Source organism: Carettochelys insculpta, chromosome 3 (genome assembly GCF_033958435.1).
Source record: "Carettochelys insculpta isolate YL-2023 chromosome 3, ASM3395843v1, whole genome shotgun sequence".
NCBI classification, from domain to species: domain Eukaryota; kingdom Metazoa; phylum Chordata; order Testudines; family Carettochelyidae; genus Carettochelys; species Carettochelys insculpta.
This window is the reverse complement of record NC_134139.1, coordinates 208,428,516-208,453,152: the sequence shown is the minus strand read 5'-3', so window position 1 is coordinate 208,453,152 and position 24,637 is coordinate 208,428,516. Positions and strand designations below refer to the sequence as shown.

Sequence of the window (24,637 nt, the reverse complement as noted above, 5' to 3'; positions counted from 1 at the left end):
CATTAGGAAAAAGTTCCTAACTGTCAGGGTGGTGAAACAGTGGAATAAATTGCCAAGGGAGGTTGTGGAATCTCCATCTCTGGAGATATTTAAGAACAGGTTATATAGTGTCTGTCAGGGATGGTCTAGACAGTACTTGGTCCTGCCATGAGGGCAGGGGGCTGGACTCGATGGCCTCTCACGCTCCCTTCCAGTTCTAGCATTCTCTTTCTTTGATTCCCTCCCACCTACGCTGTGAGCAGGGGCCTTCGGTCACTTGCCTTCCGCTCGCTTAGCAACGGTAAGTTCCCCTCCACGGACCCCAGGGAGCTGCTGCGCCCCGAGAGTCGCTGCAGCCGTGTGCCTGGAGAGGCTTTGGCAGCGCAGGAGGCCGGCGAACCAGGCGATGGTTTACGCGCTGGTGCGTGGCAAAGCACCAACCGGCCGGTGTCCAGGTTGCACTTCGCCCTCAGCCTCGGGAGGGAGCTCTGGAGTGTGCCCCGGGCCCAGGCTGCAGCTTCTGGTGACCTTTGGTCCTGCCCAGCTGGTGCTGTGCCCCGAAGCTGCTGTGCTGCTGGAGAGGCTGAGGGTCCAAGCGCCGCCCCAGCCTGTCCTTTGAGGGGCACGGACCTGAGCGCGTCGCAGGGCCCTGCACCGGAGAGGGAGGGCCCAGGCCGGGAGCGCGGCTCTCTGGAGCTGTGTGAGCTCAGCTCATTGTGCAGGAGCGGGGCAGCGGGGGTGGCCTGTGACAGGAGATAATCCGCTGCTCCCTTCTGGCCTTGAACTGTGTGACATCGACACCTCCTAGCTGGGAGTCAACAAGCACCTGGGCGGCCACCCCGGAGAGATCCAGACTGCACCAGCCGATTGGCTGAGCGCCCACCGCCACCCACAGCCGGCAGCATGTTTCCATTGGTGGTGCACACGGCACCCGCCTCTGCGCACACAACAAAATTCATCCTGCCCCTGCATGGAAGAAATTAGAGGGAGCCCTGCTCGGGGCTGCTGGGCAGACCCACACTAAGTGACATGCCCAGGGTCATGCAGACAACCTGTGGCACAGCCCGACCCTCCTTCTCCAACCACCGGACTGTCCTTCCTCCTGCCAAAGCTGCTGCGGAGGGGGGAGCGGCCACACCTGCGTCCCCGGACCGCCCGACATCCGGGTGCCGCTGCCTGGGTCCGTGTCCCAACGGGGCCCCCTGTAGGGCCGGGCCATGCGGGACGGAACCTCTTGTCCAGGGGGCCCCGGTGCCAGCGGCTCCCTGCCAGCCCTGGAGCTAAGGCAGGTGCCTGGGTGATCCCGGCCGCAGCCGGGCCCGAGCGCTCAGGGCTGCCCGAGGCCGGGGCCGGGCGCTGCGGTTACTCATTAGCCCTTGGGCGGGCAGGGGGAGGGAGGGACGGAGGCGCTTTGCGGCCGCCCCCAGCCCCCGGCCCGGCTGAGTCAGCGGCTGGGCTCTGCGGCTCCTCCCGCGCTGCCCCGTCCGCGCGTCCGGCCGCTGCCCCGCTGCGCCCCGGAGCCCGCAGCCCGCCCCGAGCCGAGCCGAGCCCGCCCGGCGCCATGGTGAGGAGCGGGGCCCCCGGGGCGGCGGGAGGGGGGGGAGCGAGGGATGGGGGCGGGGATCGGCCCGCGGGAGCTTCCCCGGGGCGGACAAAGGCTGCCCGAGCCCGGCCCCGACCCCGAGCCCGACCCCGATCCCGGCCGGCTGGGGCGCAGAGGGGCCCGATCCCGGCCGGCCGGGGCGCAGAGGGGCCCGATCCCGGCCGGCTGGGGCGCAGAGGGGCCCGATCCCGGCCGGATGGGGCGCAGGGGGCCCGATCCGGCCCGGGGAAGCGGCGCTGGCCGGCGAGGAGGGCTGCAGAGTTGGCTGTGCGCAGCCCGGGACGTCCCCTGTAACCGGGCCCCGGGGCTGGGGCGGGTTTGGGGGGTTCCCAGGAGAACAACGTCCCGGCGGGTTGCGGAGCCGGGAGCCCGGGGGTGGCACCGGGCGGGGAGGGGGGGGGGCGGCTGAGCCCTGGTAGCAGCACCGCAGCGACCCCCGGCCCGGAGCGGGGGGCGGTGATGGGGGGCAGCAGCGCAGCCCCCGCCCCAGGAGCCGGCCGGCCGGGCGGGGTGTGGGACCCAGGGCCGCGCCCCCGGAGCCCCCAGGGGAGAGCAGCCAGCGCAGGGACACGGGGGTGTTCGGGCAGCTCCGGGAACCCCCCGCCCCGGGAACCCCGAGTCCGACCAGGGTGCGATGGGGGGGGCCGCGGGGAGCCGCTGAGCCCCTGCTGCAGCCCCCGAGATGCTCCTGCACCCCCAGGGTCAGGTGGGGGGTCCGCAGGAGAGGGTGGGGAGGGCAGCCAGCCTGGGGCACCCCTCGGGGAGCTCGGCCAGTGCCCCCGCCCTGTGGCCGCTGCAGCCGGGGCAGCCCCAGGGTGCTGGAGCCGCTCCCCGCCCCGCCCCGCGATGCTGGGCTGGCCCCTAGGAACGGGCTGGGGGCCGCGCCGGGGGGCTGGTGCCAGCTGGCCTGGGGGCAATGGCTGGGACCCTTCTGCCCCCCAGTTCCAGGTGGGGGTGCACGGGTGGGGGGCAGGGCGCTGACCGTGGGCAGGGGCCGTCCAGGGGGGTGGCCCGTTCCCCCGCAGGAGCAGGAATCTGGGCAGTGCGGCCAGGCCTCCCTGGCTCCGTCTGCGCTGCCCCCTGCGCCTTGCCTGGGACTCCGGCTTGACCCAGGAGCACCCCTGGCCCTCCACTAGCTGCGTCTGGGAGGCACCAGGGTTCCCCATGAGCTGAGCGCTGGGGCGGCCGCCAGGGGAACATGCAGGTGCTGCCCAGCCGACTACAGATCGCCCGCAGCCGGCAGCGTGTCTGCCTACGGATGGTGCACGTCCACGTACCCCTCAGTGCACATAGCATTTATTCTGCCCACGGGTGGAAAAGGTAGCGGGAGCCCTGCTCGGCCAGCCCCTGAGACCTGGCTCCTGGGCCCTGGCTGGGTGGGGGTCACGTCCGGGCTCCAGGACCTGACACTGGCTCAAGGCAGATGTTCGGGGTAGCGCTGCAGGGACCCGGCTCACCCCCAGTGCAGGCGCTCCAGGCAGGCGTGGGAGTGCTGGGTTCACCAGCCAGGGCTGGGCAGACCCTGCATGCCATGCTGGGTGGGCACAGCCCAAGGAGCGGGGCCGCCCGGCAGGGCTGACAGCCACTGGTTTGGAATGAGCTTCGGCTGTGGTGTGGCTGTTCCCCTTCCCAAGCTGAATCCGTGCCAGAAAAGGGCAAGTCGGAGTGTCCAGTGGGGGCTCTGCACAGGGACTGGGGGGTCCGGGTAGACGGGGAGACAGGTGGGGGCACTTTGGGCTGTTGGGGGTGGCAGGAGACCAGTGTGTGGCCTCTGCGTAAGGAGCAGGGCCTGTTGAGGCATCGTAGGTAGGAGGGGAGCAGGGGGGCTGCAGGGAGTCGGGGATGGGAGGGTAGCAGGGTGGGGTCTCTGGGAGCAGGGGGCAGTTGAGGGTGCCAGGGACAGGGGGTGGGGTTCTGGGAGCAGGGGGCAGTCAAGGGTGCCAGGGATGGGGGCTGGGGGCTCTGGGAGCAGGGGGCAGTCAAGGGTGCCAGGGATGGGGGGGTGGGGTCTCTGGGAGCAGGGGCAGTCGAGAGTGCCAGGGACGGGGGGTGGGGGCTCTGGGAGCAGGGGACAGTCGAGGGTGCCAGGGATGGGGGGTGGGGTCTCTGGGAGTAGGGGGCAGTCGAGAGTGCCAGGGATGGGGGCTGGGGGCTCTGGGAGCAGGGGGCAGTCGAGGGTGCCAGGGATGGGGGATGGGGGTTCTGGGAGCAGAGGCAGTCGAGGGTGCCAGGGATGGGGGCTGGGGGCTCTGGGAGCAGGGGGCAGTCGAGGGTGCCAGGGATGGGGGCTGGGGGCTCTGGGAGCAGGGGGCAGTCGAGGGTGCCAGGGATGGGGGGTGGGGGCTCTGGGAGCAGGGGGCAGTCGAGGGTACCAGGGATGGGGGCTGGGGGCTCTGGGAGCAGGGGGCAGTCGAGGGTGCCAGGGATGGGGGCTGGGGGCTCTGGGAGCAGGGGGCAGTCGAGGGTGCCAGGGATGGGGGCTGGGGGCTCTGGGAGCAGAGGCAGTCGAGGGTGCCAGGGATGGGGGCTGGGGGCTCTGGGAGCAGGGGGCAGTCGAGGGTGCCAAGGATGGGGGCTGGGGGCTCTGGGAGCAGGGGGCAGTCAGCACTGGCTGACCCCACCTGACGTTCCCATTGCCCTGGGAGCTGTGCAGCAGAGGCAGCTGAGTTACGTCCACCCCCTGGAGCGGCTGACTCAGCGTGGAGCCTTTGGGTCGCTCCTGTCCATAGGCTGGTGCTAGTCCCCACGGGCAGCGCTCAGTGCTAGGAGCTAACCAGAGCCTGGAGGCCGTGTGGGCCCCCACTGGCCTGGCTCCTGCCCAGCCCCCAGGTGGTGATCGCAGGGGCTGTTAGCGGCTCCGGACCTGCCCACTGCAGGTGCCTGCAGGATAATCTGCTTCAACACAGGCCACGTCCCAGTCTCTGATAGTTAGAGCCTGGAGTGAGCCTGGAGCACACGGCCCGATAATTAACAATCACTTTGCCGCTGCCTGATGTCCCTGGAACCATTCAGACCCTTCTGCAGCGGTGTTCAGTTCTTTCCCTCCGCAACACCCTGCGGCAGGGAGTTCCGCCGCTTAACCACCCGTTGGGAGGGAAAAATCATCCCCTTGTCCGGTTTCATCTGTCTCTGGCCTAGGTTCACGGCCAGGGAGGCGTCAAGTTCCAAAACTGGGCCAGGACGTACGGCTCCTCCCCCGAACTGTACTTCCAGCCGACGTCGGTGGAGGAGATGAAGGAGGTAGGAAGACGTCTCCGCCCATCTTTCTCCCTGCGTTTGTCTAACCCTGCCCAACTGAAGTGCCAGCTTCATGCATCCGGCAAAGTGGGCTCCAGGCCCCAGGAGCTTCGGCCCAAATGAATCATTCACTGTGTTTGCTCTGTGCCCTTAACTCGACATACGACCCGTAATTTCACATCCTATTCCAGGGCCATTCGAAAGAGGCTCCTTGGGATTTGCCCCTCTTTCGAGTTGCCCCTTACTCCTCCCACAACAGGCTGTGCTGGGTGCAGGTGCATTTCGAAACTCCGGGCCCGTTTCCTCGGTGCAGAGTTCCTGTTTTGGGTTCCCGCAGTCTCGTAACTGCGTGGGTGCGACCTTGGGATCCTGAAATAGCTCTGCGGTGTGCACAGAGCCTGCGTCTGTACGGTGCCGCAGGGCTCCTGGGTGTCCTGAACCAAAAGCAGCAGGAGGCGGGAAAAGAGAGGAGGGACTTTTTCTACTGGAGTGAAACCCTGGGGCCGGAACACACGGGCTGGGCACCACTTAGTCCATTTAAGCCTGGATTTAAGGGGAGCCGGAAGCTCACGCTGGCCATCGGCGGGCGGTGGGTTTCACCCCAGGGGTGCTCAGGGAAATACCCCAGTTCCTATCCATTTGAGGATAACTCCCCATTTCATTGCCCAGGTGCACACACGTTAGCGGCTTCGCCCCGTTAACTCACGCGTGCAGAGCTCTGCATAGAGCCCAAGTTTGTACCTGCAGCCACAAAAACGAGGCGCGGCTTTCGCCAGGCAGGGACGCAGACGCGGGCGCCCGCAGCTCTGAAGGGCACAGCCCCAATTGCAAGGGCGGGACATGTGCTCTTGTAAACGCTTTGCGCCCTGTAGCGGCGGGAGGCCGAGAGAGGACAGCAGCGCAGCCGGGAGCCCCCCTGGGCACCGTTCTCCTCCAGCACCAGTGGGCTCCCCGCTCCTTTCGTACCCAAGCGTCGTGGGTTCCAGTCCCACGGGCAGCGGGTTCTCCACGTGCTCGGGGCTCACATTGCCTTTGACGGCGCCGAGCGCTGTCTTTGCAGATTTTGGATCTGGCCCGGCAGCGGAGTAAGAGGGTGAAGGTGGTCGGGGGCGGACATTCCCCTTCAGACATCGCCTGCACAGATGACTTCATGGTCCACATGGGGAAGATGAACAAGATCCTCAAGGTACGGGAGGTCCCTGCTCGGCCAGGCTGTGGGACGCGCCCAAGCGTTACCTTGTCCAAGCAGCAGGCAAGGAAAGGCGTCCCACCCCCCTTGGCTCTTGGCCTGCGGCAGACCATGGCCAGCAGTCTGGTGAAGTGAAGCCCATGAGGGCCCTGTCCTTGGGGGCGCTCTAGGGACCTGCTCCAGCAGGTGAGGGCTGGGTATAAAGTCGCGGGTTCCTCCTTCTGGAGATATCTGGGGAGCTGCTTTTTCTCCCGGGCTGCCAGCCGGGCACAGAAGTTCAGGGGCAGCTGAGAGGAGACCAACCTGGGGAGACAAGAAATCTGATCTCAACATCTGGTTCTCTTGGGAGTTCGGCTCGAGCCTTCGTCTCAAGGTCCACTGGTTTCTGGTCCTGTGACGTGGCTCCAAGGCCGGGGCCCTCTCTCCTCACAGAGCTGGGAGAGCGTTAGCGCAGGGCGACCCCCTGCACACCTGTCCCTCCCCTGACACCGGGTGGGTCGGCGGCCAGGCCTGGCTCTACCCTCCCCAGCCCATTGGGACTCTCAAGGCAGCCAGCGGGGGCCGGGTGTGCTGCTGGGATTTGTGCTGGGGGCACACGGTCCTGGAATGAGACCAAGGAGCCCGTTTGCAATCACTGCCCAGCAGGGCTGGGTTCTGGCCGGCCGCCCAGGAGGGGACGTGCTATGTCACTTCACACACCTCCCCAGACAGAACCTGGCACCCACCTGGGCTCAGCTCTCACCTGCCGGCTCTGTCCAGCCACTCAGCCTGGGAGGGGGTCAGCGTGAAACGTCCCCGGAGCAGCGACCAGCAGCCAGGGCTTCGCGAGGGCCCTGAGTACCAGTCCTAAGAGCTCCTCTCTTGCAGGTAGATGAGGAGAAGAGGCAAGTGACGGTGGAAGCGGGAATCCTCCTCTCCGATCTCAACGTCGAGCTGAGCAAGTACCGGCTGGCCCTGCCCAAGTACGTGAGCCTCGGGTTTGCTGTTCACTGTTACTTGGGGCACCCATCCAGCTTTCCCGATCCTGGGGCGCCTTCATTGCCCCAAGCCAGGATCTCCGGCTTGTCTGCACCCGATAAACTAATCCGGCATCACGGCATTCCTGGGTGGGAGTAGGAGAGTCCCCAGTGTAATCATACCGAAGTGATTGCAGTAACCCCTCGAGAAGCGCGATTTCGATTTCTGCTTAACTTGCATGAACGTGAGTTAAGTGCAAACCGCAACCACCCTCCTGCCCCCCCTTGAGCCCACGGCTCTGCCAGCCGGGAGAAACCGCGGCAGAAGCAGCTGGGTGCCCCCCAGCTGGGAGAGACCAGGGGCCACGTGGCTGCCCGTTCCCCCAGCCAACCCCCGCCCAATTTATGTGAAATTCGATTTTCGCGGAGGTTGCCCAGGATGAAATCGCTGGTAAATCGAGGGATAACTGGATACCCACAAACTCCCCTGCTAGACAAGGCCTTACTTACACACTGGGTTGCTCAAGAGCATGTCCCAGAGCAAAGATTTCTCTTCCTTGGCTCTAACGGGGCACCGATTTCCCTGCTGGAAGTGCAGGGCACGGAGGAGAGATTCCCGAGGGACGGCTCTTTGCTCCAGCAGACTCTGGCCCTAACGTGTCCAATGGCCGGAAGCTGAAGTCAGGCAGATCCGAACTAGAAATCCGGTGCCGGTGCCTTAGAGCGAGGGGCAAATGCCCACTGGGAGAACTTCCCCCGGGGCAGGGTCTGGAGCGGAGCCCTGGAACTCCCGAGCCGAAGTCTGTTTAAAAGAGGAGCTGTCGCTCCAGCCGGAGTTGTGGGCCTGGCGCAGGAGCGCTGAGTGAGGCGCTGGGGGCTTTGCTTTGCAGCAGTCAGGCTGGATGGTCTCTACAGCCCCTTCTGCCTCTAAAAAGCTCCGACTCTTTCTAGCAGTGGCCGTGTTTGTGCGGCCCTGAGGGGGGTTCCCAGGAGGGATGTGGAGGCCGTGCGGGTCTGTCTCATTGTGAATTCCACTGACGCTAGAGGAGAGAAGTCTCTAACAGGGATGACTGAGCCGGGTCGATGGCTCGCTCAATGGGAGCTCCTGCAGGCCGGCTGAACAGGAGGTTGCCCGGCCTTGGAGAGGGCTTCAGAAAGACGTGCCTGCGGTGCGTGAGCAGAGTGAGCAAGATCCAGGTTGTGTGGTCACCGTGCGTGTGCTGATGCACGTCTGTGGTGCACAGTTCTGGCTGTCGTGCAGCCTGGTGCATTCACACTGCGCTCATGTGGGAGGGAGAAAATGAGTCAGAAGTGCAGAGTGAATTTGCCCTCTCGTGCAGGCCCCGGGGAGCTCTGGCACTTTTGTGCGAGGGTTGAGTGCCAGCCCCTGTCCCAGAGCGCACACTGCACTGATGTCGTCCCCGAGGCAGGCAGGGACGGTGTCGGCACGACTCAGTGCTGCCCTGAGAGCAGGCGCTGGACTCAGGGGCCTGCCGAGGTCCCGCTCCTCCCATTAGAGTTGTGCTACGGCTGCGTTTTGAGCCGGGGTTTCCCCGTGAGCTGGTTCACTGGTCGATGACAAACCAGGCACTTTCCTCCTTCAGTCACCCCCGGGTTAGCATCTCAGGGACTGCCTGGAGTCAGAGCGTCAGGCCCACGTCTGTCCCCTGCCCGCCAGCCTGTGACCTGTGCACGGCTGGCGTGACGCAGCAGGCGTGTGCTGGTGCCTTGGCACGTCCTGCCTGGGGCAGTGGGGGGTGTCATGTTCATTCCTGCCCTCCCGAGAGGCGCCCGGGAAGGAGCCCCCCACCGAACGCCCCGGTGACGGCTCTGTCCGGGTGCAGCTTAGGAGCCGTTTCGGAGGTGGCAGCCGCCGGGGTCATTGGCACGGGGACGCACAACACAGGCATCAGTCACGGCATCCTGCCCACCCAGGTAAGGCGCGGCACAGCCTGGCCCGGCCCGGCGGGATGGGGTGGGGGCTGCTGGGGAGCAGGCGCTCTGCGCGGGGGCGGGGGGGGCGACGTAGCAGAGAAGGTTCGGCTGTCGACGAGCCCATTGGAAAGAAATGAGCTGTCGTCCAATAACGTTAGGAGTTGCTGCCGGAAATCTGGGCTGTGGTTTCCGTCCCTTTGAATGAAGGGCCCGGAGCAGCTGGAATTGCCTTGAATGGGGCTCCACAAATGGTTTGGGGGTGAGCAGGGTCCATGATCGGTTTGGGGTAATAGGGGGGTCTGCGGTCAGTTTGGGGGTGATCGGGCAGGTCTGCAATCAGTTTAGGGGTGATTGGGGGGGTCTGATTGGTTTGGGGTGATTGGGCGTCTGTGATCAGTTTGGGGGTGATTGGGGGGTCTCTAATTGGTTTGGGGGTGATCGGGGGTCTGTGATCCATTTGGGGTAATTGGGGGTCTGTGATTGGTTTGGGGGTGATCGGGGGGGTCTGGGGTCGGTTTGGAAGTGATCAGAGGAGTCTGCAATTGGTTTGGGGGTGATCAGGGGTCTGTGGTCAGTCGGGGGCAATAGGGGGCCTGCAATCAGTTTGGAGGTGATCAGAGGGGTCTGCGATCAGTTTGGGGGTGATCAGGGGCTCTGCAGTTGGTTTGGGAGGGGTCTGCAATTGGTTTGGGGGTGATCAGGGGTCTGTGGTCAGTCTGGGGGCAATTGGGGTCCTGCAGTCAGTTTGGGGGTGATGAGAGGGGTCTGCGATCGGTTTGGGGTTGATCGGGGGTCTGTGGTCAGTTTGGGGGTGATCGGGGGGGTCTGTGGTTGGTTTGGGAGTGATCAGAGGGGTCTGTGGTCAGTTTGGGGGTGATCGGGGGGGTCTGTGGTCAGTTTGGGGGTGATCGGGGTTCCGCACTAGTGAAGGGGTTGGGCACCGCTGCTCCAGACCATACACAGAAACGTCCGTGCAGTGGTTCTGTTCCCACTGATTTCCCCCCCGTGCTGCGGCGTCCAGGAGGAACAGCCGCTGCTGGGTCCGAGTGCGCCTGGTGCGTCTGTGTTCTCGTGCCCAACTTCAGGGACAAACACTCTGAAGTGAGATGACACTTGGGGTCCGCGTGGGAAATCGGAGCCTGGTGGGAGTCCGGGAGTCTGGGCCGGCGAGAGTCACTGCCTGGCGGCCGTCGCTCGCTCGGCCTCGGGGCTGGCCGTGACCCGGCGCTGGCTCCCCCGACAGGTGGTGGCGCTGATGCTGCTGACGGCGTCCGGGGAGATCCGGGAGTGCTCCGAGTCGGTCAACACCGAAATCTTCCAGGCCGCCCGGCTGCACCTGGGCTGCCTGGGCGTGGTCCTGAGCCTCACCTTCCAGTGCGTGCCGGAGTTCTACCTGCTGGAGACCTCCTTCCCCTCCACCCTCCAGGAGGTACCGGGGTGCCGGGACAGCGCGAGGCGCACAGCGACCGGCCCCTCGCGGCGGCGGCTGGGGGGGCAGTGCCGTGCATGGCAGACGGGCTGCCCAGAGTGCAGCTGCTGAGACAGGGCTCAGTTACTAAAGGCTCAAAGGAGGGATGGGGAATTAGTGCCACTCAGCATGGGCGGATGGAAACTAAGTGCTTCGGGCGGAGCTGGCACCGGGGGGGAGGTGCAGGTTTGGCTGATCCGGGTAATGGTGCTGGTGCGCAGTACCAGAGGGGTCGCCGGGTTCGTCTGTAGCCGCAAACGCACCGAGAAGCCCTGGCGCACCTTGCAGAGGAGCAGATTTAATGCAGCGAAAGCTTCTGTGGGCAAAGACCTGCTTTGTCAGGTGCATCTGCGATGGGTTCGGGGGCCCCCAAGCTCTGCCCCCCGGCCGCAGGCAGGAGGGACTCACTCAGCAGGTCGAACAGGAAGTTCATTAGGCGACAGAGGCCCAGCTCAGCACAGAGGTGTCAGTGCAGCCGGCAGAGACAGTCATTCCAACCCGTCCTGGGGAGAGGAGCCTGAGGGGGGCCCCTCTGGGGTGCGGCTTCCCCCCCGCGCCAGGCTGGCTGCCTGCCCCCTCTCTCCCCAGCTTCCAACAGCCGCCTCTGATTCACACCCAGCTCGGCTCCTCCCTGCTCTTTGTTCAGGGCAGAGGTGTGACCTGCCGGCTTAGGGTCCAGCCCCAGGGGTCATCCCCAGCTGCTGGGAGCTGCTCTGCCTGTCACACACACCCAGCCCAACTCTCACACGCACCCCCACACTGCGTCACAGCAGCCAGGGCAGCTGCTCTCTGCCAGGAGAGCTTATGCACCGTTAAATCTGTTCCTCTACAAGGTGCGCCAGGACATCTGTGCCAAGTGCTGAGCTCTGAGCACAGGACAGGACATCCACCCCCACTGAGCGGTTCCCCAGGAGCAGCAAAGCTGCCGCTCTGGAACCTGTTGGCTAATGTACTGCTGTCCTCTGCAGGATGCAACTGGGACTGCTCGACTGTGTGTCATAGCCCCCAGATTGTAACCCCCAATGGGAGAGTCTCCTTTAGCTTATGTCAAAGAGAGCTGGGGTATTTGGAGCCAAGTGTCTGAATTCAGTGGATGTTGTTATCATGAACTCCCTAGCGGCGCCGCTGGGCAGGAGAGAGACACCTGATTCCCTTGACCAACGTGCTTCCATGGAGCTTACAAACACCTTCTCCATGACAGACGGGTTCTGAGCGCTGGCCGCACGGCCGGCCCTGGCCCTGCCTGTGTGCTTGCAGCCTGAGGCTGGAGCGTGCAGCTGCTGCATTGAGCAGCCGGTGGTTAAACCATGCCTGCTCCTGGCTTCACCCCTCACTGGCCCCCTGCAGCGATCGCTGCCTGCAGAGCTTATAACCCAGGTGCTTGTGCAGCTGGGAATTGGGCTTCTCGCCAGCAGTTTGTCTCGACGTGCTGTGAGAGTGGTTCGAGGCGAGGGAGGTGGAGACGGGAGTGAGGCTGCCTTACAGCCAGTGCACTTCCCGGTGTTGCAGTGGTGCCAGAGGACCAGGGACACAGCGTGCTCGGTGCTGCACAGACCGAACAGACACTGCCCTGGCCCCTCAGCGCATGCAGCCCTGAGTGGAAGGCTCCAGGCAGTTCCCGGGAGCGCCTGCCAGGCCACTCGTTGGACTCCGGGGGGGGAGCGCTGACCTCCAGGCCAGGAGGGGGGAAAGGAGCACGTAACCGTCCCGTCCCCCAGCCTCACCCGCTGGCCCGTTCCTCTCAGCCCTGGGTCACAGAACGGCCCCCCCCCCGCAGTGCTGGGCTGCTCCCGGGGTTGCGCGGACGAGCCGGGATGAGCTGTCCCTGGGGGGAAGCAGCCGTGGAACCGTGGGGGGGTTGGGCGAAGTGGGGTGCAACCCGGGAACACCTCAGACGGGCTCAGGGGCTGGGGTTCCCCGGTGCGGGCAGAGGAAGGGGCCCAGCCTCCAAGCGCCCGATCCAACCTCCGGCACCCGGTGACCCTGATCCCAGTGCGTCGGGGTCTGCGCCGTGGGGACGAAACAGCCCCACCTCCCAGGCGTGTGTGGTGCTGTGAAGGGGGGAGGGGCTCATTTTCACAGCCATGGGGGGAGGTCCCCCCCGTTCAGTGCCGCCCTTCTCTGCCCCTCGCAGGTCCTGGACAACCTCGACAGCCACCTGCGCAGATCGGAGTATTTTCGCTTCCTGTGGTTCCCCCACAGCGAGAACGTGAGCGTCATCTACCAGGACCACACCAACAAGGTGCAGCCCATCCCCCTGCTGTGCTGCCGGGTGCCCTGCGAGGGACGGGAGGGTGACTGAACCCCGGATCACCGGTGGTGCCCCACGTCCTGGGCTGCCTTTCCCAGGGGCAGGGCCCCAAGCTCCTGGGCGGATCTGAGCCGGGGCCGCTCTGTTCTCCGCCCTCATTCCCAGCGTCCGTCCACCCGTCCGTCCGTTTTACGCTTCCCGCCGTGGGTGAGACTGTCCTGGAGAGACGGAAGAGGCGGCCTGGGCTGCCAGGCCCCCCGCCGGGGAAGTGTCTGATCAGAGCCTCCCTGTCGTACCTTGCAGCCTCCCTCGTCCTCCGCCAGCTGGCTCTGGGACTACGCCGTCGGGTACTACTTGCTGGAGTTCCTGCTCTGGCTCAGGTAGGGCCGGGCTCCTGGGCAGGTTCACGGGGCGCCGTGTTGTGGGCCCGGCTGTTCGGAGCCCCTGGGGGGATGCGGGGACCCAGGCCAGCCGGGCGGCTGCGGCGTTACGTGTGAGTGTCCCCCTGACTCCCCAGAACAGATCCAGCGCGAGGAGAGGAGGCAGCCGCCCGTCCGCCTCCGTGAGCTCAGGGCAGCTGGAGAGGCAGGAACTGGAGGTGCCCAGGCTGTAGTCCTGGCTGTGCGGCCGAGCTCAGAGTCACACCCCTGCCGAGGGGGTGATGGCTGGTTGGGGACACGGGCGGCTGTGGGGATTGGCTAATGCTGAGCAAGCGCCTGGAGGCTCTGTGGTACTGTCCGCGCTCGGCGTGGTTAGCGACCGGTAGCCCTGCCCCGTCAGACAGCCGGGAATCAGCCCGGCAGCCGCCCAGGGGACCCCGGCTGGTGCCCGGCGCTGGCTCCTGCTTTCCCGCTGCTCAGGACTGGACTCGGTGACCTGTCGAGTCCCTTCCACGCCCCGTCTGTTCTGTGTTCTCCTCCGCCGCCCGCAGCACCTTCCTGCCCAGCCTGGTGCGCTGGGTCAATCGCTGCTTCTTCTGGCTGCTCTTCTCGGGCCAGGGGGAGACCGTCGACCTCAGCTACAAGGTCTTCAGCTACGAGTGCCGCTTCCGGCAGCACGTCCAGGACTGGGCCATCCCCATGTAAGCTGCGCTGCGGCCCCCGGCCCGGCCCTGCTCTGCCTGCGCGCTCGCGGGGGGGTCACAGGGCACCTCTTTTCTCCCGGCCCAGCTACACCCAGGCCAGAGCCAGGCTGGGGAAAGCTCCTTCTGGTGCGAGGGACTGACGCCCCTCAGCAACCCACGGATGCCCCCGAGCAGGCTGGGGAGCTCTGCCAGTGCCCCCAGTGCCACCCCGCAGCCCCCCATTATCCCATCCTGGGGCTCCCCACACAGCTCCGCCAGTGCCCCCGGTCCCACCCCACAGCCCCCCATTATCCCATCCTGGGGCTCCCCACACAGCTCCGCTGGTGCCCCCGGTCCCACCCCGCAGCCCCCCATTGTCCCATCCTGCGGCTCCCCACACAGCTCCGCCAGTGCCCCCGGTCCCACCCCGCAGCCCCCCATTGTCCCATCCTGGGGCTCCCCACACAGCTCTGCCAGTGCCCCCAGTGCCACCCCACAGCCCCCCATTATCCCATCCTGGGGCTCCCCACACAGCTCCGCCAGTGCCCCCAGTGCCATCCCGCAGCCCCCCATTATCCCATCCTGGGGCTCCCCACACAGCTCCGCCAGTGCCCCCAGTGCCATCCCGCAGCCCCCCATTGTCCCATCCTGGGGCTCCCCACGCAGCTCTGCCAGTACCCCCAGTGCCACCCCTCAGCCCCCCATTATCCCATCCTGGGGCTCCCCACACAGCCCCGCCAGTGCCCCGGTCCCACCCCACAGCCCCCCATTGTCCCATCCTGGGGCTCCCCACACAGCCCCGCCAGTGCCCCGGTCCCACCCCACAGCCCCCCATTATCCCATCCTGGGGCTCCCCACACAGCCCCGCCAGTGCCCCTGGTCCCACCCCGCAGCCCCCCATGATCCCATCCTGGGGCTCCCCACACAGCTCCGCCAGTGCCCCCGGTCCCACCCCGCAGCCCCCCATGATCCCATCCTGGGGCTCCCCACACAGCTCCGCCAGTGCCCCCGGTGCCACCCCGCAGCCCCCCATTATCCCATCCTGGGGCTCCCCACACAGCTCCGCCAGTGCCCCCAGTGCCACCCCGCAGCCCCCCATTATCCCATCCTGGGGCTCCCCACACAGCTCCGCCAGTGCCCCCAGTGCCACCCCGCAGCCCCCCATTATCCCATCCTGGGGCTCCCCACACAGCTCCGCCAGTGCCCCCAGTGCCACCCCACAGCCCCCCATTATCCCATCCTGGGGCTCCCCACACAGCTCCGCCAGTGCCCCCAGTGCCATCCCGCAGCCCCCCATTATCCCATCCTGGGGCTCCCCACACAGCTCCGCCGGTGCCCCCGGTCCCACCCCGCAATCCCCCATTGTCCCATCCTGGGGCTCCCCACACAGGTCCGCCGGTGCCCCTGGTCCCACCCCGCAGCCCCCCATTATCCCATCCTGGGGCTCCCCACACAGCTCCGCTGGTGCCCCCGGTCCCACCCCGCTGTCCCAGCGCTGGGGGAGACGCGCTCGGGCTCTGAACTGGCCCTGCTGGGGGAAGGGAGGCCGGGGCCGGCCAGGCGACGCTGACGTGGGGCGGTTCGTGCCGGGCAGCGAGAAGACGAAGGAGGCCCTGCTGGAGCTGAAGGCCGTGCTGGAGAAGAACCCCAAGGTGGTGGCCCACTACCCGGTGGAGGTTCGCTTTGCTCGGGGGGACGACATCTGGCTGAGCCCCTGTTTCCAGCGAGACAGCTGCTACGTGAACATCATTATGTACAGGTCGGGCGGGGCTGGCTGGGAGGGGGGTGCTCCCTGCGGGGGGGGCTGGGGGCCGGCAGGGGAGGGGCTGCAGCACAGCTGGAGTAACCTGGGCGTCAGAAGCCGATTGTACTGGACCTCGACGGCTGGGCTGATCCCATCGCACTGCTCGTGGTCCATTCGGGCTTCCCAGGCAGCGACTGCAGCGTTCCCTTCGCCTGCTGCCCGGGGCAGAAACGCCGTCGGTGGTTGGGAGCCTGGGCGCCTGTTCCCAGGTTTGTCACCGGGGACTTTGCCCAGTCGCGGCCCCACCGCGTGCCTCAGTTTCCCCACACGTCCCACGGGGATTGCACCATGGGCTGGGTCACGGGTGTGCCAGCTGGTTGGGCAGCTCGTGGACACTAGATTACAGAGCCGTCGGGTGCACTGGTCTGTCCCCCTGGGAATCCGGGTTGGTACTTGCTGTTAATTGTGTCTACTGTGGGGATGTCCGGGGGCCCCGTCATGGCCCAGAACCACCCGTGCAAGGTGCTGGACAAACACGGACCTGAAACTGTCCCTCAGCCTGTTCCACCAGGCTCTGTTCTGGCTGATGTGAGCTGCCCCGAGTGATGGGTCCCCAGCCCCTTCCCGGCGCACTGCCCAGCAGAGATCCAGCCCCTCGCGGGGAGGGGTCCTGGCATCCCCAAGGTGCCTTTGGCTTCGGGCTTCTCCCCGCAGGGTGGAAAGGGGTCAGAAAAGAAACAAACCCAAAGCAGCCACAGCCAGAGAGATCCGCAATAATCCCTCCGGCTCTGCGAGCGACGTTTGCCTCCCCCGCAGGGTGCAAAAGAAACGTGCGCAAAGCACAGGTGTCTTCGGCTCCTGGGCTGGCAGTCGGAGCTGGAGCAGAGGCTGGAGCAGGCGCTGGCAGCTGGCTGCGTCCCTGGGCGGCTCGCGGAGCAGCTGCTGCTTGTGGCAGTGACCGTCGCGTGTTCAAGCCCCACTGCTGGCCAGAGCAGGGCTGGCTGCAGAGCACCCCCAGCCCGGGGACTTGAGCTCCCCGGAGCAGCCCCTGGGGGTGAGGGAGATGCGGAGCCCCGGCCAGGAGAGGGCAGCTCTGTCTCCCGCCTGTGGAAGGAGGCGGGTGCCCGTCACTGACTCAGCCCTGTGCCCGCAGGCCCTACGGGAAGGACGTGCCGCGGCTGGACTACTGGCTGGCCTACGAGAGCATCATGAAGAAGGCTGGGGGGCGCCCGCACTGGGCAAAGGTACCGATGCCGCTGGGTGGGGGAGGAACCGGAGCGCAGGTCTCCAAGCCCAGCCCCAGCCCTGTGCACGAGGCCGGCCTGAACCACGCTCCAGCCCCTGATGGGGGGAGCGGTGTGGGACCAGCCTGGATCCCCTGGCAGTCAGGCAGAGTCCTGTTCCAGCCCCCTGGGGACCCCCCGGCTGCCCCATCTCCCCAGAGCTGGGCCCCAGCCCCCTCGCTCGCTTCCAGCGGGGCTGCAGCACACGGCGCCCATGACCTCGGCTTACAAAGCCGGGGGGATGTCCCCAAAGGCGTCTCAGGCTGGGGGATTTCAGGGCTGGTTTCACGGCCCCGTTAGCTCTTCGCGCCCCTGGACCAGGGATGTAAAAGCCCGGTTAGTTAGTTACCTGATTAAATGGTGGAGTGGGGGCGCCTGACGGATGTGGCCGGGATGGATCCCCCTCCTTCCCCCTGTCTGTGGCTGGCTTCAGCCCCCACCAGTTAGCTGTAAGGGTGAGACTTACCAGTTACCCAGTTACCCCCATCACCTGGACTTCAGCCCTTCCACCCGCAATGCCCTGAGAGCTCCCACCCGCACAGAGCCAGCTTGTCCCCCGCCCTCCATAAAGCCCCTGGGGTCGGACTGCGCTGGGCCTGGCCCCGGGCTGCGTACGCCCTGTAGGTCTCTCCAGAGAGAGGCAGGCAGGTCACCGGCGCTCCGGGGTCGGGGGTGGCCGGGGGTGGCTGTGTGACGGGGTCGCTCTCTCGCAGGCTCACACCTGTACCCGGAAGGACTTCGAGCAGATGTATCCCGGCTTCCAGAAGTTCTGCGCCATCCGGGAGGCGCTGGATCCCACCGGCATGTTCCTGAACGCCTACCTGGAGAAGGTGTTTTACTGAGGGAGGCCGGGCAGGGGGAGAAGAGACGGGACGCTGCCATCCTGCCTGCTGTGGTCTGCTCCGAGCTCCTTGTGAGACCTGCTCCTCCCACCACAGCCCAGATCAGAACCAGCCGCTATCTGTCTTGGCTTCCCGGCCCTCCCGTCTCCATCTTGGGCTCTTAGATTGGAAGCTCCTGGGTCAGGCCTGTCCCTCCATAGTGTCCTGTACAGCTCCGAGCGCACGGTCCGCGAGACACTCCAATAAAGAGCCATCGGTGCCTGGAAACAGTCTGGGGGCTCTGTGCTGTCGGCTCATGGGGTGATTCGGGGGCCATGGAGCAGGTGCCGCTCCTGGAGAAATGCCGGGGGGCTGTGACCCTGGCTGGGCTTGAACGCAGACCAGTTTGGCTCCATTCGACGGGCGGCTGGTTCTGGTGCCTTCTCACTTGGCTTCCCCAGAGCCCGGAGATTGGATCCAGACCTGTCTCTAAAGACAAGGCCACAGTGGAGGCCTCGGGGCAAAGGGCCAGAGCTGGTAGGGTGAGTGGGCTGAGGCGCCGGAGCCGGGTGAGCTGTAGTCGGCTGTAGTCAGCTCCCAGCTGGGCACAAGCGGGATGGGCTGGGAGCGTTCGCGGTGCCCAGGCCATAGGCCAGGCCCACAAGCCGAGCAGGCAGCCAGCGGCAGACGCCAGCGGACAGGCCGGAGGGGGATTCTCTGCTCTGTTCTCCCTGGCTTGTGAAGAGGCTGGTCAGCCAGCGTTCTCGTGCCCGGGGGAGCCTGGCCAGCGCCCGACCAGGGCAGGGCGAGGCCCTCGGAGCCGGAGAGGCTGGCAGTGCGTCCTGCTGCCTGTGCCGGCCGGGTCACTACTCCAGGCCCAGGCAGGGGGAGTACAAAGGACCATGCGGGGGGCGGGTGTTCACACAGCAGTGCTGAGGGACACGTCTGTCTGTCTGTCTGTCCGTCCGTCCATCTGTCTGTCCACCCCCACCCCGCGGCCGAGCGCTGAGCGTCTCCCAGCCCCTTCGCTGGGTCTCCCCAGAACACGTCTCCAGCGCACTGGTGAGCGCCCGGCTGCCGTCTGGAGGAGGCGGGTTGGAGACAAAGGGGCAGGCGCACCAGACCCGTCGGCTCGGGTGGTGGGGGGCCCTGCCCCACGGGGCTGGGGGACGCGTACAGCAGAGCCTGGGAGGTGCGCGGTGCCCTGGCCGTGGGGCAGGAGAAGCCCTGGAAAGGGGCAGGGCCTTGTCGTGTGTCGGATCCCGATGGGGCCTCCCGGGGCGACTGCTGAGGAGGGAACCAGTTGGGGGGTTAGTCATGTGACCGCCCCGCCCAGGCCCCACATCTTCCTGCCCCCAAACCATCCCACCTCTTCCCTCAGGAGACGTGGCGTGGGATCAAGGCAGGGGAGGGGGGGTCTGGCGCGCGGAGCAGGGCCGCCCCCCCTGCACTCTGGCGGGGGTGAGGGGGATTGGAGCAATGTCCCGCCCCCAGCCGGCCCTGCTCCCCCAGCTCCTGCGGTGCCACTTCCCGCCAGCGAGGAGGGGGATTCCCACCCCCCCCAGTAACACACCCAGGATCTGGGGGGGGGGAGCAGGTCACTCCCTGTCCCCCACGGCTACCTGCTCCCTCCCGTCATTAGTCCCCTGGGCTGCCCACAGGCTCTGGCCCCCGGCCCTGTCACCTGCGGCATTTGGGGCAGAGCCACGCTGCCGCAGGAGGGGTGACCACCACACATGCCGCTGCCCCGAGCGAGTTCAGCTGGAGCCTGTAACCGCAGCCAGGCCAGCGCTCCAGTCCCGTCCCGCTCGGGCCCTGGGGACGCCCACGCTGCTCACCCGTCCAGCAGCGACTGCACCGCTGTGCCCAGCCCCCCGCTGGGTGTGCCGCCCCCCGCTGTCCGACTGCAGCGCAGCCAGACCCAAGCTGTGCCACGCCCCACGGCGCGCTGTCCCCACGGCGCTCACCCAGCCCCCGCCGTGGTCTGCACCCTCCCCACATGACAGGAGAACAAACCCCGCCTGCTCTGGGGCACAAACCAGGCTAAGTGCTGGGGCCAGGCGGAAACGGCCCCAGGGCAGGTCCCCGCTGGCGGCTGGCTGCAGGATTTCTCACCTGTGCTCTGACACAGCCAGGCTGCCCCCCCGGCGCGCATGGGGCCTGGCGCTGACCCAGTCTGGACGTTCCTGTTTCAATCCCAGCCAAACCCGGGGTTTGATCCTGCAGGTGCTCAGTGCTCGCACTCGTGACGCTCAGTACAGGCAGCAGTAAGGGGTAAGTGCACCAGGCCTGGAGGCGCCTGGGCAGGATCTAGCCCTGGGGATGCCGGGCCGGGCGGGAGTAACATCTCTGTGGACGTGAAGCCCCTGCCTCACTTCTGGGCTGGGCTGGAGTGTGCACTGAGCGTTTAACAGCCGTAGGGCAGCAGCTCCCCCGGGCCCGAGCGGGACCCAGTCCCGGTCCTAAGGAGGTTACCAGTTTCCCACCCCGGCAATGCAGCCCCTGGCTGGGGGGGATCCCAGCAGCTGCCGAGGGTTTGGCTGTGAGACGGGGGAAGCCCCAGCGCGTTCTCTGCAGCCCCGGCAGCTATCAGAGCTCGGCTCAGTGCTGAGCTGGCTGGGGGTGTATGTGGGGGAGCTACAGCAGGTGCCTGCCCCTGCCTGTAACTGATCTGTAGCCCCTAGTGGCACATCGCCCCAGTGGGTGGGGACGGGATTCTTGGGCAGGGCCCTGAGTTACGGTGGGGGGACCTCAGGGCTTCGGCAGTAAGTACTCCCAGCCCCGTCCCTGCCTGAGACTCCAGCCCCCGCCCTGGGGCCACTGGCCTCTGCCCAGCCTCTGCCGTCCCCACGCACACACCAAGGGGCTGTGTCCCCAGCCGGGATCGCGCAGCCCCAGAGCGCCAGGCAGCTGGCGGACAGGCAGCGTCGCTGCAGCCTCCCCGACCCCGGGCTGTGAGGAGCCAGCAGGCTCTGCAGCCCAGCCGCCAGCAGCGCATGGGTGGCCCCGGCGAGGCCGTTTGGGAAAGCACCACCCTCCCCTGCCTAGGCTACCCCCTGCCCCCGCTGTGCAGAATTCACTCCCTGGGGCCGGCTGGGGGCATGGCCGAAACACCCCTGGTTTGACTGAGCCTGGGCCGGGGGAGGGGGGTAATATTCCCCTGGGTCCGATTTGCAGAACCCTGGTAGGGGCGGTGCAGGTTCCTTCCTCTGCTGCATGGGGCCTGCGTCACTGGCTGGGTTCAGCTCGTGGAAGGGGGGATTCGCCGTAATGTGACATCTTTGAATCAGGAGTTGAGGACTTCCGGAGCCAGCCAGTGACGGTGGGTCTATAGCGGGGTGGGTGGGTGAGGTTCAGAGGCCTGCAACGTGCAGGTCAGACCAGGTGAGCGCGATGGTCCCTTCTGCCCGGAAAGGGCTCTGAATGCTGCTTGCTGACTGCCGCTGCTCTGACCACTAGGCATGACTGCCACAGCTCGGAGTCTAAGGGGAATTTGTTTGGGGAGGTGGTGGTGTTGGCAAACCAGCAGAAATGTTCATGTGGACTACATGTCAGCCAGGGGGTCAGGCTGGCACAGCTGTGTCAACACAGGCTGTGGAGCATTGACACACCCTGGGCTTTCCTGGAAAAAGTGTTTCAAGTGCTTAGGTGCGCAGACAATAGGCTGAAAACCTGACCCGGGTGTGTCCAAAAGGCTCTGAAATCAAAGGTACATAAAGAGACCCCATCTGAATGATTTGTTGAATGATTTCTCTCTCTTTCATTGCACTGTTTTGCAGCAGTTTCATCATTTTATATTTGGCTCAGGATGTTGCTGTCCCTGAGGTTGTTCGTGCTTCCAGGACAGAGTTTTTCACCAGTGTCACATCTATCGGAGGCTAAGATTCATTTTCAGTGTTCCAGGAAATTAAGGAAGAGGCAGCAGCCAGAAGGAGACCACAGAGTCAGGAAGAGGTTGTATAAATTTTGGCTGATAGAAGTGGCAGGGAGACACACTATTCTTGTTCCCTAGTAACAGAGAGATGCCTGTGCTAGTCTATATACTATCAAAACAAAAAAGCAGTCCAGTAGCACATTAAAGACTAACAAAATAATTTATTAGGTGATGAGCTTTCGTGGGACAGACCCACGTCTTCAGACCACAGCCAGACCAGAACAGATTCAATATATAAGGCACAGAGAACCAAAAATAGTAATCAAGGAGGACAAATCAGAAAAAAATGATCAAGGTGAGCAAATCAGAGAGTGGAGGGGTGTGGGGGGGGCAAATGTAGTAATCAAGATTGACAAATCAGAAAATATTATCAAGGTGAGCAAATGAGAGAGCAGAGGGGCAGAAGCAGGGAGGAGTCAAGAATTAGATACAGCAAAATATGTAAAAGAGCCCCTATAATGAGCTAGAAATTTGCTCTCCTGGTTCAAACCACATGTTAATGTGTTGAATTTGAATATAAAAAAGAGTTCAGCAGAATCGCTTTCCAAATGGCTGTGAAAAGTCCTTTTCAGTAAAACGCAGACTTTCAGGTCATTAACAGAATGGCCCACTCCATTAAAGTGCTGGCTGACAGGGTTGTGAATCAGGAGTGTTTTTATGTCTGTTTTATGCCCATTAATTCTTTGTCTAAGAGAGTTTGAAATCTGTCCATTATACAAAGCATCTGGGCATTGTTGGCACATGATGGCATATATGATGTTAATTGAGGAACATAAGAATATTCCCGTGAGTCTGTGACTAACCTGGCTAGGTCCAGTGATGCTATCTCCAGAATAGATATGTGGACAAATCAGAAAAATATTTGTACATTTATATATTGGAGAGAGTTCAAACTCTCTTAGACAAAAAATTAATGGGCATAAAACAGACAAAAACACTTCTGATTCAGGAAGACACACCATGGGAAAAGAAGGCCTAGGCCACATGAATGAACAGGGAGGATGCTTCAGTGACTTTTGTTCCTTCAATGGAGGGATGATAGGCGGTAGTGCTCTTCCACACCAAAGGATCCATAAGGTCTCTTGGGTTTCACTGGGCCACCAGTCACAGTACTGATCACATCTGTATCAGCAGTTCTTTCCGATGATTGATGCAGGACGTCCGTGCTAGTAGAAGAGCAGATGTAAGTTCAGGCCACTCTTTGGTCACAGTAAAACTCAAGTTCAAGCTCAAGAGGTACACCTCAACAGCGACCAAGCCAGAACTGAGATTCAACATGGAGCAGCTGAAGGATTTAGATACAAGAACTGGTTTCCAAGTGGAGCTGTCCAATAGATACGCACTTCTGGCAAACCTCATCCCAAAAGATGCTACCATGGAACAAATTTGGGAACACACCGAAACAGCCTGGGAAGAAACCTGTGATAAAACATTGGGAAAGGGCCAAAGTGTCACAAAGAATGGATCACAGCAGAAACTCTGAGAAAAGTGACAGAAGAGCAGCGGTCAACAACAGCAAAACAAGAGCAGCCAAGGTGGAAGCTCAGAGACGCTATTCAGAAGCCAACAAAGAAGATAAAAAGGCTGTAAAACGGGACAAGAAGAACTTTGCGGAAAACCTGGCACAACAAGCCGAACAAGCTGCAGGACAGAGGAACTTGGAGGAGCTCTATAACATCACGCAGAAGCTAGCTGGGTCACGGCATAGTGGATCAGCCAGTGCAGGACAAGGAGGGGCGTGTGCTAACAAACCCAAGCGAGCAGCTTGGTGGATGGAAGGAACACTTCGAAGAGCTACTGAACTGTTCTGCCCACATGGAACCTCTTTTGAAAGAGCCCTCTTCTTTCGAAAAACCTTTTGAAAGAGGTTGCTAGTGTAGATGTAGCCAGGGAGAGCAATGGGATTCCCCCCACTTGGGCAAGGGTCTAAAGAGGGCCCTGGGGTTCCTCCCTTGGTAAACAGAGGTATTCTTTGTGACTTGTTTGCTGTGCCTCAGCGTGGAGGACCCCCAGTCCAGGGCTGTACATGTCCCTGTCTCTAAGCAATTCGCCCAGATCCAACAATCTCAGCAGTGCCCCCTGACACCTCCTGCGTTATACCCCCTTGGAAGATTTGTGTTGTACGGACACGGAAAGGAACCACAGACAAATGACAGAAGTGTAGGACTGGAAGGGACCTCAGTATGGCAGGATAATCCAGGCCCCGCATTCAAGGCAGGACTGCGTAATACCTAGCAGAACACAGACCAGTTCAGACAAGGATGAAGGTGGGTTTATCTGAAGTGCGGGGGCACCTGCTCAGATTCCAAAGGCTGGTGCATGGCCATTTTCCTTGGACAACATGGCGAACTAAGGAATGACCTTGCACTGCTCAAGAGTGGTGTGAGACAGGACATCACTGGGGCACACGCCTGGGGGGCTGGGGAGATTTCCTGGTGTCTCTCTCTCCAATTCATGAGTGGCTCACAAGCACTTAAGCAATTTGGCTGGATGTTGGCTGAGGGATCCCAGCACGTGGAGGGCACTTGCTGCCTATCGCTAGCACAGCATTGACTGAGACCGCCCAGGCTGAAGTGCTCAAGGGGGCTTGATGGTCTCACAGTCCAGGCTGTACCCTTGGAATCCCATCACAATAGCTCTGCAGTGTAGACTAGGCCTGTAGGTCTCTAACACATGCCCTCTAACTCAACCAGAAGTTGAGGGCTTGACACCCCGTGAATGGCTGAGGTTCCCTGGCTTGTCCCGCAGGAGACCAGCCGAGATGAGGGGAGTATCGCTGCTGAGGTTATTCCTGTTCTTCTTCGAGTGGTCCCCGTGCGTGCTCCACAATAGGTGTCGGGCTCGCCCAGCGCCGCAGATCAGAATTCTTCTAGCAGTTTCTATTGGATCGCGCATGCGCCGACGCGCACCGCTCCCTTGAGCGCCCCCGTCCATGTGCGTGATCCGGTCCCCGCCAGTTCCTTCTCAACTGCCATCGGCTGCAGACAGAATCCACTCCAGCTAAAGCCAGAGACAGATAAGATAGCTGCTTTTACACGTAGTTTGTTTGTTTTTGTCACTATCAAAAAAAAAAAAAAGAGAAAGAAAGAGAATATTAGACAGCAGAAAGAAGAGGAACGAAGGAGAGAGGGGCGGACAAGAAGGCTAGTTAAGCCGTCCGCTGCCCTGCAGGCC

General features: G+C 63.7%; 1 protein-coding gene across 2 annotated transcripts; it reads left to right on the top strand.

Moving 5' to 3' along the window:
- Positions 1-1,276: 1,276 nt before the first annotated feature.
- Positions 1,277-17,817, top strand: LOC142011661 (L-gulonolactone oxidase-like). 2 transcript variants are annotated; one of them, XM_074991514.1, is made up of 12 exons: positions 1,277-1,543; positions 4,721-4,822; positions 5,880-6,005; positions 6,876-6,970; positions 8,809-8,899; positions 10,143-10,328; positions 12,502-12,609; positions 12,922-12,998; positions 13,550-13,699; positions 15,276-15,440; positions 16,579-16,669; positions 17,422-17,817. In XM_074991514.1, exons 1-12 carry the CDS (start codon positions 1,541-1,543, stop codon positions 17,548-17,550), a joined length of 1,323 nt encoding a protein of 440 aa, XP_074847615.1. In that variant the 5' UTR covers positions 1,277-1,540; the 3' UTR covers positions 17,551-17,817. The 2 variants fall into 2 exon arrangements, with proteins under 2 accessions (XP_074847615.1, XP_074847616.1); XM_074991515.1 differs by lacking the exons at positions 1,277-1,543; positions 4,721-4,822; positions 5,880-6,005; positions 6,876-6,970 and adding an exon at positions 8,025-8,133.
- The last annotated feature ends 6,820 nt before the right edge of the window (positions 17,818-24,637 follow it).

Excerpts from the sequence above, each read along its gene's own strand:
- LOC142011661 (XM_074991514.1), top strand. Across the intron at positions 10,329-12,501 it reads TCCCCTCCACCCTCCAGGAG|GTCCTGGACAACCTCGACAG; the intron begins GTACCGGGGTGC and ends TGCCCCTCGCAG. Across the intron at positions 12,610-12,921 it reads ACCAGGACCACACCAACAAG|CCTCCCTCGTCCTCCGCCAG; the intron begins GTGCAGCCCATC and ends CGTACCTTGCAG.